The 12794-nt window shown below is 42.7% G+C and overlaps 1 protein-coding gene across 7 annotated transcripts in view; it reads left to right on the top strand.

Annotated features, from left to right (window-relative positions):
* The window catches only part of ADGRL2 (adhesion G protein-coupled receptor L2), a 660835-nt gene that overhangs the window by 626142 nt on the left and 21899 nt on the right, over positions 1 to 12794 (top strand). For all 7 annotated transcript variants that reach the window (XM_066626596.1, XM_066626597.1, XM_066626598.1 and 4 more), the window contains one exon: positions 701 to 767. In XM_066626596.1, the coding sequence (XP_066482693.1) occupies positions 701 to 767 (67 nt within the window). The remainder of the gene's footprint in view (positions 1 to 700; positions 768 to 12794) is intronic.

Raw genomic sequence — 12794 nt, 5'->3', positions numbered from 1 at the left:
TCCTGAGTTTGCAGCCACCTCCATCTAGCCCCACTGTAGAAGGAGCAGCATTCGCTTACCTACCCTCTCACTGCACTCCTTTAAATAAAACAAAATGAACACACTGGGAATTCCCAGCATGTTCCACATTTCCTGTTTTATTGGACAAGATCACACCAGAAGGAATGAGAAAAGTAGCTGCTTTTTTTGTTTCTGGGGTATTTGAGGAGCAGCACCTGCTGTGGTGGGTCAGAGCAGTGGATCCAGTTGGACTGACCTTGGTTTAGTGACTAAGGGCACAATCCTAACCAGGTCTATTCAGAAGTAAGTCCTATTTTGTTCAATGGGGCTTACTCTCAGGAAAATGTGGTTGGGATTGCAGCCTAAAAGCTTTAGTGACTAACAGCCCATGATTGGGCCATAGGTTTTATGACCATTTCCTCAACCGAAGATTGTTCCTGATGCCCTTAGAGAAGATGTCTTGGTGCCTGTGCTCATGAACGATTTTTAATATGCAACTACTCAGTCCTTCTACTCATGGCCAGAAATGTGCAGACTTTGGATTAGTAAGGGAATTGGTGACTCACCACAATGTGATCACTGCAAAAATGTAGTATCATAGCTAGGAAACTGTACACTTGTAAGTGTACAGAACTTTTATATTTGTAACATGTTGCACATACACTATAGTCATGTAATCTTTTTCTCTTTTCTGTAACAGTTGCTGGCTCAAGGTTGACAACTACTTTATCTGGAGTTTTATTGGGCCTGTGACCTTCATTATTTTGGTAAGTTTTCTCACTCTTTTTTCCCCCCTACGCATCTACTTCCTTTCTGAAATTTCTTACAATTATAAAAGCAGTATAATATTATCAGTGTTTTTCTAATGTGAATGACTGTATTCTGAGACTTTGGGCAGCCCAGTCCAACCTAAATCCCTGCCTAGCAGTGAAGGAGTGCTGGTGCAGGCCATGCTGCATCTTATGGGGGATTTTTGACTGCTCAAGGTCTCCTCAGCATAAGGGGACCTTTGCCACAGGGTCAGTTGCAGCAGCTGCGACAGGTCAACTCAAACCTGAGCCATTGATATCACTAGTGCAAGTCCACATTGGTCTGTGCAGGTGGATCAGGCCCAGGAAGTAGCCACCGATCTGCTCCTCCCCTAGCTCAATTTGCCCCCGCCTCATCTCTCCCCATCTGCCCTCCCCTCACCCAGTTCAAACCCCCCTCCCCACCGCTGCCTCTGTGGAGCTACTGGTGGGCCTGGACTTTGCATTTCTACAAAGTGCTTTCTGGTGGAACACATGTTCCACTGGCACAGGCCCTTGATAGGGCCTGGATATCGTTGGTATATTTTAGGGCAGTTGTTCTCAAATTGTGGGTTTGGGACTCACCAGCAGGCCCAACTTTCTATGGTTTACAAAACTGACAGGGCAGATTAGGTTATGTGCATCTAGGGTTAAAGAAGCTGCTGGGGGGGCAGCACTGCCGCTCAATCATCATTATAGGCACACCCCTTTGTTATTTATAAATCAGGCAGCAGCCTCTTAGGGCCTCTTTGTGAGCCACTGCTTTAGGGAGTATAGGGAGTGCATGTTTTGACATTCTAATCAGAAGAGGTTACAAGTTTTTCACTTACTTTATTTGTTTATTTATTATTTGCTCTTCCTCCAAGGAATTGAGAGTTTTTTAAAATTATTCCCAAATTGTGTCTCATGCAGGCAGTACTCAGGGGATTAGCTTCACCAGTTAAATAATATGATCTACTTTCATACAATGTCATGCTTTGTCCCACTTTCTTATGGAGAAGTGATTATATGCTATTGTACCAAAGTCAGCCAAATATATGAGCTGTCTTGATGCAAATTAATTTTGTCAAAGAAGAAATTAATCCAGGAGTACCTCTACAACCAGTTTGATAAACAGCTGTGTTATTGTATTATTACCATGGGACCTAATTTCATTGTATAGTGGGCCTGCTGTATCTGCGGATTCAGGATCTGCAGATTTCATTATCCGCAGGTCCCCAAACTTGCAGGTCAGACCCACATGGAGGCCTTAGAAGGTCACTTCTAGCTTTACAGAAAAATCAGAAGTGACATTTTAAGGCCTTAAAAGGCCTTCAGAGAGCTGGGGAAGCCTTATGAATCTGCTCCTTTATTTTTTTTTTTTTAAAGTCCCTGCAATCTACCACACCAAGACAAGCATTCAACCCTGCCTTGCACCTTGTACACTAGTTTTTATATCAGGGAATATAAAAAATGATACTGCTCCACCTTTAGTCTTAAATGGTACCGTTCATTCTACTCACTCATAATTCTTACTAAATTATTATATTGCAAGTGTAGAACTAGTGAATGAAGTGGCCTAATGTCAAGTTTGCTAAAGTCTTGACTGTGCTCTTTAGTGAACCAGTACTTTAGTCTCTCCCCATTTACTTTCTCTCTCTCTCTCTCTTTTTTTTTTAAAAGGTACCTTTATTTACTAAGAGTACTTCTTCTCTTCTCTCTCTTTAAATAACATTACATTTTGTGTGGGTCTTGGGCATTACTGCAGATACTGGTGTTTCCTCATATCCAGGTCAGAGCGAAAATCAGGGTGAGGGACATTTAATCATATTGACCATGTACAGTCAGACTCTACTATTATTTACCGGCCATGGCATTATTATCCTCCTGCAAATCATTTAGGCTGAAAAGTGAAAGGCCTTTGGGAGCAGTATTCCCAACTTCAAAAAATATGAAACAGCAGGTAGCAATCACTGCACAGTTCCTGGGAGTAATTCTTCTCTGGCAATTGCTCTGCCCTCTAATCGTCCGGACCAAAAGTAAAGAAGTGCAATGATTCAAGAAAAGTGTAACGTGAACGTTGTAACTGAGGAGGAGCCATATGTGTGCATTAATGTGTTTATCAGTAGTATTCCAGAATTTAAGACTGCACGCTTTTATAAAGATCTGGTAGTAATTGTGAAACAACTGCTGTTCAACAATTTTTTTTAAACAACCAACAATCTTCTACACACATTAATGGTGCAGGGCTGTGATAAAACTTTCACACTGAAAATGGAAGGTCTAACAAAATAGAGAGGATGTATTTTGTTCTTTAAAAAGAACGCATTTCTATCCCTTGGGCAGCCCAATCCTGAGCTGGCTGGCGTGTGGGGCTGCAGTGGTACCGAAAATGGCTACCGCTGCATCCTGCAGGCTCCATGCAGCCACTGCCTCCTCCTCTGGAGAAGGGAACTTTCATCAGGGTAAACTCAGGGTACACTAAGTAGACTTGTAATGGGGCTACTCAATTCTACGGCAACCCAAAGGTCAGTGTAGAATCAAGAGCCTCTATGTTGGGCAGCGAGCCTGACACGGAGGCTCTGGATCCAGTGGAGCAAAGCTTCACCAGTCCCTTCTCCCTCCCGCCCTGCTCTCTCCCCCTGGAATGCCTTCTTCTCGCCCTCTCCCTTTCCCTCCCTCTGCCTTGCCTTTGCTCAAAAGAGGCGCTTCTTATGTGGATGGAAGAAGCAGTTAGAAGTTTTCTGACTCGTAAATGGTTTGGGGCAGTGGTTCCCTGACTTCTAAATGGTTTGGGGCAGTCACGACCCACCAGTTCGTGTAAAGGTTCCCCCATCCCTTTAAGGTGTGGGGGAAGTGGGGAGGCAGGGAAGTGATCCCCAAGATCACATCCCTATGGGGCGTGAGGGGGGTGCTTTCACTTACATACGTAGGACTGCAGCAGGCTGCAGGAGCTATGGAGAACTCTGTGTAGCCCTCTGCAGTGCTCCCTGAGGCTTGGAATCTTCAGTAAAAGCGGGCACAAAGCACGTCTGTTTTGCAGAAGGTTTTTTGCGCCTGCTTTTACCAAATGTTCCAAGCCTCGGGGATCGCTGTGGAGGGCTAGGCAGGGTTCCCCGCACCTCCTGAAGCCTGCTGCAGCTCCACCTACATAAATGAAAGTGAAAAGCACCCTCCAACCATCCCTTAGTAACGCAATCCTGGGGATCATGTCACTGCACTAGCCCCTCCCCCACAAAGATTTACTGAGGGAAAATGCTGTTTGAGTTTGGGGGATATCATTCTTCCAGTTATAATCATATTCAGGCTACCTAATTTATATAATGTCTATAATCCAGCATATGGTTTAGCATGCTTAGGGACTGGGGTTTGTATGCCAAAAAAGATATATTGGATTTCCCCTTTAGACAGGACCCATTTGTAAGGCAGGCTCCCATTGCTTTAGATCAGGGCTGCCCAAACCGCGCCCCCTGGGCCACTTGTGACCCGCGGGGGGCCCCAGTCTGGCCCCCCAGGGAGCCCCCCATCTCCAATGGGTGCTCGGCCTGCTGGTGACCCGCTGGAGCCACAGGAGAGCAGGAGCCCTACCCATCTGCAACCCTCCCATTAGGTTGGGGAGGCTACAGCTGAGTCCAGGAGTTGGATGGGGCTGAGAAGTCCTGGGTCTGTTTGCCCTGCTGTTTGGGTTGGGAGGGGGCGGGGATAGGCACTGAGGAGGGATGGGAAACTGTGGGTCGATTTGTGCTGCTTGCATGTGCTGGGGGGCGGGTGATGCAAGTGAGAAATCGCGGGATGTTTGAATGCCGCTGGACAGCATGTCTACTCGGCAGTAAATCCCATCAGACTCAGTGGGGTTTACTTCCAGGAAAGTGTGGATCCAGTTGGGCAGTGAGTGTTCTTGGGGTCGGGGGCTGGCACTGCAGGGGAGAAGTCCCAAGGATGTTTGAATGCAGCTGGAGAGCTTGTCTACTCAGCAGTAAGTCCCATAGAGTCGGTGGAGCTTACTCCCAGGAAAGTGTGGGTTGATTGGGCTGTGAGTGCTCAGTTTTGGAGGAGGCACTGCAGGGGAGAACTCACAGGATGTTTGAATGGGGAGGAAACCTACTGCTTTTGCTTGTTGGGGTTGCTGGCAGAGAGGGAGGAAGATGGAGGTCTGTTTGTGAAGGGGAAATACACACAGCTCTCTGCCTGCTTCTAAGTTTGTTTGGTGCTCAGTGCAGGCTGTTGGGGGGGAGACTTAGAGAGGGAGACAGGCAGCTCCCTTCTCTGTGTGAATGAGGAGAAACAAACTCCTGTCCTGAGGGGGCAGGTGCCCACCAGATTCCTGACTGATTGTGTTCCTTTGCTGCTGCTTGTTACCAGGATGGGGGGAGAGAGAGAGTAAAAACATGCTCTTGCATGGGGGGGGGGAGGAGCCCATACTGACTCCTCTTAAGTTTGTTCTATACTTTTCCCTAGGAAGAGGTGTGTTATACGTGTCAGGAATTATTTTAACAACCCCCCTTTTCTGGATCTCATGTGTATTATAAATAAGCTCAGTAAAATTAGTTCATTCATATAAGTTCCAACTCTAATATATTCATTTATGTAAATTTATTCAAATTTGAAGTGTAACCCCACACACACACACACAGTGTCAGAGAGATGGTGTGGCCCTCCTGCCAAAAAGTTTGGACACCCCTGCTTTAGATTGGTCACTCTGACTCTTCTGAATCACTGACTGGGAAGATCCCCTTCCAACAGAATAACTTAGGGCTCAATCGTAACCAGCTTTCCAGTACTGGCATAACTGTGCCAGTGGGGCATGTGCTGCATCCTGCAGTTGGGGGGCAGTCATGGAGGTCTCCTCAAGGTAAGGCAATGTTTGTTCCCTTACCTTGGAGTTGCATTACCTTTATGTCAGAGCTGGAAAGTTGGTTAGGATTGTGTGTTTTGTCTGTCTTACACAGCTTAAATTTACTGCAGCAAGGACAGGAGAAACCACTGGCATATATCTGCAAATGATTACTGCTGCTTCGGAGGTGGGGTCAGATCTAGCACTAGTACAAGGGCAACAGTTTTCCTCTGTTTTCAGCCATTGAGTGCTAGCAGCACAGGTTCTGGGTACTTCTACTTTTAATACCTACATGTTTGTTTTTCATTCATTCATTCATTCATTCATTCACATTTCTTTATACCATCCTTCCTACAAGAGCTCAGGATGGTTTACATAGTTCCTCCCAGTCTACTGTGGTCAGACTGTTGAACAATAACCAGATATTGGAAAACTGAGCATGACACCACCTATTAAGAGACAGAGAAGATAAACATGGGCACCTGTGATTTATCAGAACAATATGGGATTTTATACACTCTAGCAAAGTTCCTTTGGTACTGATAATTAACACATAATTACCTGGAACTCCTCCAGGATGCTTGCATGTCCTCCAAGCTGCAGGCTTTCTGATGTGTTGGCTGGCACCTGACCTAAATTGAATGGGGATTGCTTTGTCTGTTTTACCTTGTATGTTTAGTATAGTATATTGTCTTGATTAATTTGTTAGTCTTAAAGTGCCACAATACTTTTTTGTCATTATTTTTATTGTTGTTACTCATTTTTTAATTAAGCTGCCTTGAGGGCTTTACAAGTGGCTGAAAAAATGCTAACCTATATAAACGAGTAAATCAAGATAATCATGTAGTGTAGTTAGAGATAATCTTCCATGGAGACAATCTGATATATAGATAGGGCCCAAGCCTATCCAACTTTCCAGCACTGATGCAACCACAATGAAGCCCTGAGGCAAGGGAACAAATGTTCCCTTACCTTGAGCAGGCCTCCAGGACTGCTTTCCCACCAAGGATGCAGTGTACACCCCACTGGCATGGCTGCATCAGCGCTGGAAAGTTGGATAGGATTGGCTGCTTGAACAAGCAATTGTTTTAATAGTTTGTGTTTCTATTCTGTTGCTTATTTGTTGCAGTTTTTATTATTGTTATTCCAGATTTTAACTTGTAAGCTGCTTGGGCTGTTTTTTGTTTTTTCAACATTGAAGGGTAGAAGTTAAATTAACCCATTTTTGGTCCGCCCACAGGTGTACACATTTGGTCGCTTTTGCATATATGCAGTGTTGGGCAGAAATGGCTTAAATAAATAAAGGGATCTAAGCATACCTAATTTTGGCTGACCTGTAGTTATACCTGTGCTTCTATGTTGTGTGTGTTTAATTGTATGCGTTACAAATGTCAATATATTTAACCCCAAAGCTTTTCTTCTAAGGTTAGGTAAGACCATCTTTCCAATGACCTTTGATTTGACTTTAGTAAGCAAGGTCCATTTACAGACTTTGGGAAGACCTGGGGGATAGGTCATGACAGTGGGTTTTCGTTTCAGGCTCCCTGCCTATTGGTGGCAGGGTTATTATATCTATGAAAGAAGCACATGTAGGTAATGAGTGCCAGAAACCCATTACTATGCCTGAAATGATTTAATGAAAGCTTGGATCATGACACGTCAGGAGCTGTTCTTATCATTTGGATAGCTCCATCTGCACCTTTAATAATTAATTAAGTTCAGGGAGAGTTCAGCTTGCACACTCATTTGGAGGCCTCCTTCACAGAACACCTCACTGGCTGCCGGGCCCAGGGAGAAATAGGCTTCTGCATGGCTAAGAGCAAAGATCTAGAGATACAAGCACAATTTTAGAGCTGCATTTGCCAGGTAACAAAAGCTCCAGGGAGAACAAACAGGGTCAGAACATGTGCAGTTCAGCTAGGTTACTTCAGAGTGGTGTTCCTGTTCTTCTGTCTTATCATATCCATGTCAGCACTTCAGGCTGTGTGGAATGAATTTTAAGCTGCTAAGCTCCAGGTGAATGTGATTCAATTGAGCAGGCTGATGGCTATAAAACAAATAGTGCACTCTTGTAAACTCTGGTCCAAATTGCCCATGTGTTGGCTTTTGTCTCCCCATATTCATTCTTGCCATTCCAAATTGGCTGAAGTTGGTTAGGTTATCATCCCTGCTGGACATCTGTGAGAGATCTTCATGAACCTTATGAATGGCCTGTGAAAATGTTGCTGGAACAAAGATTTTGTTCTTTTTCATGAATGGAGAAAATATGTTGTCTATCCTTTAAAAGAGGGGAAAAAAACATTAGCTTCTTTTCATGATACTATTTGGTTAGATGCAACAATAACATTTGCTACTCTCTGACGTTAGAAGCATGCACATTGTTGATATACAGTACGATGACTGCTGCATGATCACATTGTGGACCCAGTCCTACTTAACTTTCCAGCACCAATGCAGCTGCAATGTAGCCCCAAGGTAAGGGAACAAATATTCCCTTACCTTAGGAGGTCTCGGTGACTGTCCTCACCACCACAAGATGCAGCACACGCCCTGCTTGCATGGTGGAATCAGTGCTGGAAAGTTGGGTAAGATTTGGTTAAAAGACTATATTTTTATGTCCTCAAGTTTCCCCTGCCTTTACAGTTTTCCATATAACATGACAACATGACACACTATCCAGGTCCTTTAACTCATGAATTTTTCCTGAAGAGCAAATTGGTTAGAAGAGCTTCCACTTTTTCTCTGGTGACTGGAGGTGAGGACTATAAAAGGGAATGCATCATTCCAAGCTTTGCTGACTGCCACATAGGGTTTGTTTATAGGTTTTTTTTTCTCTATCAAAGATTGAATAATTTTCTAGTAGGTACCCAGAACATAAGCAAATGAGGGTGTCTGAATATTGTTTTCAGATAGTGAACAAGTCTCCTTTGATTTGCTGATGCTTTAAATTATCATATTTCACAGAGATGTGGCAAACAAATATCGTATGCTCTGTTGTCATAGTTACTTTGTCTTGGAAAGTCAGTTCTTTGCTGTATTCTTGAAAAGACTTTCATTTTCATCTACTATCATTTTCAGGAGCTTTATTAATTGAAGCAGAATAAATTATTGTTATGTTCTTGCGTTCTTATTGCTGCTTATTTGTTTCTTTTACATTCTGTATTTAAATGGATCTGAGTAGAAGATCCAAAAATATTTTGCTGTGTTCAGTTTACTTATTTTATATTAATTTGTGGGCTGAACTTGAGTCATGTCAGCATTCACAGAAATGGAAACATTTGGTCTTTTTTTTCCTCATGGAAAAATTCCACTGTGCACTGATTCTTTTGATTCTTTCAGCTGCATATTTAATCCCATGAGCAGTCTACTGACGTGTAGACTAATGTGAGTTACACTCTCTTAGATCATAGCTTTGGATTATGTTTGCAGAATGGAGTGTTTTTGCTTCATAAATCATTTGGGTTTCCACAGTTGAAATCCATGAGCTCCCAGCTCAAGGTAAACTGCTCATATCAGTCCATGACTCCTGTTATTGAAGAAAGAAGTTTAAAATAAATATGAGTCAACCTTGGCTTATAGATTGATCTCGTGGTCCACTTTTCTGGGTAATGCTTTTGTAACATGGTCATGATATCAGCATTTCCAGTAGAAGGCACAAAACTACACCTATAGAAGTAAGAAAGAAGAGAATGTAGCAACCCTACTGGTCTCCCTTTCAGGGTTCCTGGCAGATCCACCACTTTTATCAAGCACTGTAATACCTCCTCGGTCCCCATGTATAGTGGGAATCAGTAAGTGTGAGGCAAAAGTAGACATGCCATGATGATTTCTTGAAACCCATCCCACAATGACATAATATTCACCCACCCTAGTGTAGGAAGTTGCATGTGAAATCTGCTTTTAGTTCCTGTTTATTCTCTTCCTTTTTCCCAAGGTTTGATTTTCCAGAGAAGAATGAACCATGATCATTAGACTAGCAGTGACACTAATAGGAGTGGAAAAACTCAATGTTCACTAACAATCATGAGAATTCTCCCCCCCCCCCCCCAAATATCATTTCCCAGTGCATGGTAGATTGTTGGATTACTTTTACACATGCACGCACATGCAGTCCATACTTACCCTGTATTCTCTGTGCAAGAGACACAGCAATAACCTGTTAGATAAGGAAAGGTTTCCCCATCATGCAGAAGTGAAACATTCTGAGCAATGGATGTTGGTTACATGGTTGCCTTGAGAAAGGAGGGCTGGATTATGTTTGGAAGTTATATTTTTAGACAGTGATTCCCAAACGTTTTAGCACCAGGACCAATTTTTTTAAAATGATACTCTATTGGGACCCTCCTAGCTTTAGAAGACTAAAACAAAAGTTTCACTTACCAACCACTCAAGCCTCTGTTTTTAGGATGATGGGGAGGGAGCCACCTTCTGGACCATTTTTTGAGCTTCACATTCATCAGATCATGACCATTCTGGTGGCCTCATGTTCTCATTCACCTGTCCTTCAATAAAAGCCAAGGCATATTCACCTATTCATGAGTAAATGCACACATTTGACTCAGTTTCACTTTCCATAGGGTTCAATACATTTTCTTGTCACCTATCAGCTTGTCAGTTTCAGTTTCATGACCTGCAGTGACATTGAAGGTTCTGTTGTGTATTTGTGGGTGGGATCCTGAAAGAAAACAGGAGTCATCTGCCTTGACTGTTTCTCTCTGAGCAAATGAGACATCCTTTGTCCATTGTGTCTTTTCAACCAACCTTACATTTTTTTACTTGTATGTTCTTAGTTCTGTGCAGATGGGGCATAATGATATAGCACCATGCTGCATGTTTTGATATGTTACTTGTATGTTTTTGCTGCCTGGTACTGTACCATGATTGGTGGGGTGCAGTTGTCTGGAATGCACCATTGAGTTTAATGGGAATGTGTGTTTATTTTATTTGTTTCGATTCAAATATTTTCACTCTGACTTTCCTCTTGTCAGGTGTAAGGTGGCTTACAACAATTTTAAAACTATAGACTTGCATGGCTTAATGACGGACCACTTAACCATGGACCCCATATAAGATGGTGGTCAAAGCACAACAAAGAGGCTCTTAATGAGGCAATCAAGTCTCCCATAGCCTGAAGCAGAGTGTCTGTTTACACGACAAAGGCACTAGATCAGGTTGAATGTTCGCTTAACGATGTAATCACATAACAACCCCCTTATTAAGTGACACACAGCTGTATAAATATAATGCAACTAAAAACAAAACAACAATAAGAGAACATTGCAGCAGGAGCAGAATCCAAAATTCTGGGTTTTTTGTTTTTTTGGGTTATGTATGGTCTCTTTTACACTGATTTTGTAGTTGTTTTTGTGTACATATTGCACTTATTTTTATTGCATTTTTATTTTTATTCTGTTTTAATTCAGTGCAGCCCAGTGCAACCCTGAGGTAATGGAACAAACGTTCCCTTACCTTGAGGAGGCCTTCTTGACTAACCCCTAAGTGTAGGATGCAGCACATGCCCTGTTGGTACGGCTGCATCAGTGCTGGAAAGTTGGATAGATTTTGATCGTTGGGCATCCTATTTTTTAAGAGGGTAAGGCAGGGTATTGATATCTTAAAGAAAATAAATAACAATAACAGAGGAATTCAATTCCAAAATGTAACAAAACAGAAATGTTTTTAAACCTTACTGGAAGGCCAGTGGGGATGGGGGAGGTTTTCAACTCACTCCCTTTTTTTTAGGTGTAGCATTGCACCATCATTTGGGCCATAACAATCCCTGATCAAGCACAGAGTCTTATTTAAGTTGCCCCCTTCCAATTTCCTGCCCATATGCTCTCCTTTCACTGGTCCTGCCTTATCTCCATAGCAGTTAAAGTGGACCAACACCAACATGCCTATGTAGCTTCTCATTCTGCCAGAGCAGTGAAATTTATTAGTGATTCTATCCCAGCTCAGCAGGACTAATTCCAGCATTGAATAACAATTGGTTAGTCTTTAGTATCTGTTATAATGTTAGAGGAGTATGGTACTGTGCCATTCAGTGAACAGAACAGAATCTTGTCCTTATACCCGCATTTTAGATCTCAGTATATGTTTACATCACATCTGTGATTGCTGTGTACAGATTCCATGGCTGATTTTTTTTCAGTATTCTTTCTTTAAAATCAACTTCTGTACTGTGTTGCCCTATTGTTACACTATGAATTTCTAGGGAAGGGGAGTTTTGACAACTAATGCCTGTCGCCTGCAGCAACAGACAATTGAACTGTATTGAATTTAATTTTCAGGACTGGTTATGGGTGAGCATAATGTAACTTAACTGAAAATTTAACTAGGTGCTAAAATGGTGGTCTCCTTGGCACTGTATCCATGATAGCAGTGAAGATATATTTTAATAGAAATTTGTTGAAATGAATCTTGTTAATTCCCCAGAAGTATGCACTATCTTCCTTTTTTTATATTTTTTTCCGTTCTTCTTTCAAATTATACCCTAATTCTGGTGTGGACTGAAGCTGGGGAGACCTCATTGGCCCCAGCAGCAGCCGGGCCATGCCCCCAATATATCGGGTAGCCACCTCGATTTTCCCACCTCTGCCCCGAGCTCATTTGAGGAGGCTGGGCAAATAGTGCGGGAGCTCTGGGTGCCCCACTGCAGTTTTATCACACATTCTATCATGCATTGTTTATCCTGTGAACAAAACAGTTTCATTCTATGTCTTTCCTTTCTTGATGACTGTAGGAGACCAGCACCAGTGTTCCCTGTAAGGAGCCTGTACTGGTGTGTGGGTCCCTTTTGTTGCATGGTATCACAACTGTATTGCAGTGCTATCTCCAGACATGTCATCATCAAACTTCTGGGTTGCTGAATTCTGTGCTGCTCTGAGCTCAGCTTGGAGCTCTATGGCTGCTTAGCTTATGTAAAAACAGTGACCATCACCCCAACTTTAGATCAGAGGGCCATTTCCTAAATTAGGCAGAGAAAAAGCTGGAGTTTTCACAAACTACACATGCAACACTTGTAACCATTCATGGAAACCTGATTGGATTACCTGTATGATACATATGTGTTGTATTGACTCGTAGCAAGGTTAGGCTATACATGTAAAACATTCAAAGTGTGCATCTAAAAATGTAATGTATGAAGTAACTGAAGACGTCCAAGAACTAATATAGACTGTTTGCATTAGAAA

The sequence above is a fragment of the Tiliqua scincoides genome, chromosome 4 (genome assembly GCF_035046505.1).
Source record: "Tiliqua scincoides isolate rTilSci1 chromosome 4, rTilSci1.hap2, whole genome shotgun sequence".
NCBI lineage: Eukaryota > Metazoa > Chordata > Lepidosauria > Squamata > Scincidae > Tiliqua > Tiliqua scincoides.
The sequence above is the reverse complement of the archived record's forward strand: the minus strand, read 5'-3'. Positions and strand labels throughout refer to the sequence as shown.